The sequence below is a fragment of the Etheostoma cragini genome, chromosome 8, assembly GCF_013103735.1.
Source record: "Etheostoma cragini isolate CJK2018 chromosome 8, CSU_Ecrag_1.0, whole genome shotgun sequence".
Classification (NCBI taxonomy): Eukaryota; Metazoa; Chordata; class Actinopteri; order Perciformes; family Percidae; genus Etheostoma; species Etheostoma cragini.
Window position 1 is genome coordinate 464,913 of NC_048414.1, and position 2,156 is coordinate 467,068.

Below are 2,156 nucleotides of genomic sequence, written 5' to 3' on the forward strand. Positions count from 1 at the left end.
GTGCGTGCGTGTGTGTGTGTATGTGTGTGTGTGTATATGTGTGTGTGTGTGTGTGTGTACCTGCAGCTGCACGGTGGCTGAGATGATCATGCTCTTCCTCAGGTCCCCGACCCGGAACATGAAGGTGGGCCGGCCGTTGCGCGGGGCGACCACGGCGTGGCGGGAGAAGATGAGCGTCTCGGCGCGGCGGTTGGCCTGCGCCGTCTTCATGAAGACGCAGCCGAGCATCACGGCGTTGATGATCAGGCCCAGGATGTTCTGCACGATGAGCACCACGATGGCCAGCACGCACTCCTCCGTCACCATGCGCCCGCCGAAGCCGATGGTCACCTGACCGGGAGCAGGGCAACTTTATCATAACAAAACTTTATTCATAACAAAAAACTTTATTCACAAAGCGCCTTTTAAACCAGAGTTACAGGTAAGCTACGAGCAACATTCTTCTTCTTTTTCTGCACTTTTCTCAACGTTTATGTAAATTTTTTGGCTTTTAAAAAAAGTTTTACGTCCTTTTTTTCAATTTTTTGCCACTATTTTTTTTATAGGTTTTTGATGATTGATTTTTGTCACTTTTTCCATTTTTTTTGTTCACTTTTTGGGGCATTTTTTAAGTTGACGTTTTTTTTTAAGTTTTCCAATGTTTTTTTCTTCTTCACATTTTCCAGTTTTTGTCACTTTTTCCAAAATTTGTCACTTACTTCAAAGTTCTTTTGTCACAGAAACTTCTGGTAAACGGATCAAATTTCACCAAAAAGGAAGAAGACTCGATTTATAATAAATAAATAAAGCTCCTTTTAAACCAGAGTTACAGGTAAGGTAGCAACAACAGCTTCTTTTTCTTTTTCTGCACTTTTCTCAACGTTTTTGTAAATTTTATTCCAATTCTTAGTCACTCTTTTGATTAAAAAAAACAATTTGTTTTTCAAATTTTTTTTAGTTTTTTGTCGCTTTTTCTAATGATTTTTTTTCTTCCACATTTTACATTTTTGGTAACTTTTTTTACACGTTTTTTCACCTTTGAGGATGTTTTTTAGTCACTTTTTTAATTTTTTTTTTAACTTTATTTTCGTGACATTACTTTATTTTTTCTAATGTTTTTTTTCTTCACATTTCGATTTTTTACTTTTCTTTTCTTTTATTTATTTTTTGGGACTTTTTGGTCCATTTCTTTAACTGTCAATGTATTTTTTACATTTCTTTTTTGACTTTTCATGAACACGTTTTCTGACGTCTAACCAACGTTTTTTCTGATGATTTTGTGTTTTCGTCCGTTTCTCGTACGTTCCCGTCGTATTTTTCCGATATCTTTTAAAACACAACGTAACGTATTTTCTATTTTTCCGTACTGATCTGGATTCCCGTCGCCCCCTCTATCTCTCTATCTGCCGGTCCCGCTCCTCCTCGGGACGGGTCCGGGTCCGGGTCTACAGCGTCTCACCTGGACCTCGATGGAGAAGAGGAAGGCGGAGGTGAAGGAGTTGATGGCGGTGACGCAGGGCACGGGTCCCGGTCCCGGTCCCGGTCCCGGCCCGGCCCCGCGGGGCTCCAGGTCCCCGTGGGCGAAGGCCAGCAGCCACCAGATCATCGCGAACAGCATCCAGGAGCAGAGGAACGCCGAGGTGAAGATCAGGAAGGAGTGCTGCCACTTCAGGTCCACCATGGTGGTGAAGACGTCCAGCAGGAAGCGGCCCTGCAGCCCGCGGGGGACGGACGGGGGACGGACGGGGGACGGACGGGGGACGGACGGGGGACAGTTAGTCAGGTATGGCACTGCAGTACACATATCGAGGTACTTGTACTCCACTTGAGTCTTTTCTTTTCAAATCACTTTCTACTTCTACTCCGATACATTTCACAGAGAAAATATCTTCACCCACATATGTTTCTGTATGTTTCCCCTCTGTATACTTCTATATACTTCTATATATTTCTGTATATTTCTGTATATTTATATATGTTTCCGTATGTCCCCCCCCCCACCTGCTCCCGGATGTTCCTGTGAGCCACGTTGCAGGATCCAGACTTGGTGATGAAGCGGGCTCGGTGAGTTCTGGAGCGGCTCCGGTTCGGCTGGTTCTGGTCCTCGGCCAGACGGGTCAGCAGGAAGCCGTCTGGCAGGAGCCCCTTCCTGGCTAACATGATGCTACACACACACA

General features: G+C 44.7%; 1 protein-coding gene across 2 annotated transcripts in view; it reads right to left on the bottom strand.

Annotated features, from left to right (window-relative positions):
* The window catches only part of kcnj11l (potassium inwardly rectifying channel subfamily J member 11, like), a 4,151-nt gene extending 2,006 nt beyond the window's left edge, over nt 1–2,145 (bottom strand). The window contains exons 1-3 of one of the 2 annotated variants that reach the window (XM_034880268.1): nt 1,981–2,145; nt 1,439–1,690; nt 61–330 (exon numbers count right to left, since the gene is read on the bottom strand). In XM_034880268.1, the coding sequence (XP_034736159.1) occupies nt 61–330; nt 1,439–1,690; nt 1,981–2,139 (681 nt within the window). In that variant the 5' untranslated portion in view covers nt 2,140–2,145. The remainder of the gene's footprint in view (nt 1–60; nt 331–1,438; nt 1,691–1,980) is intronic. The other variant, XM_034880269.1, reaches the window with a different exon arrangement.
* Between the last annotated feature and the right edge of the window lie 11 nt (nt 2,146–2,156).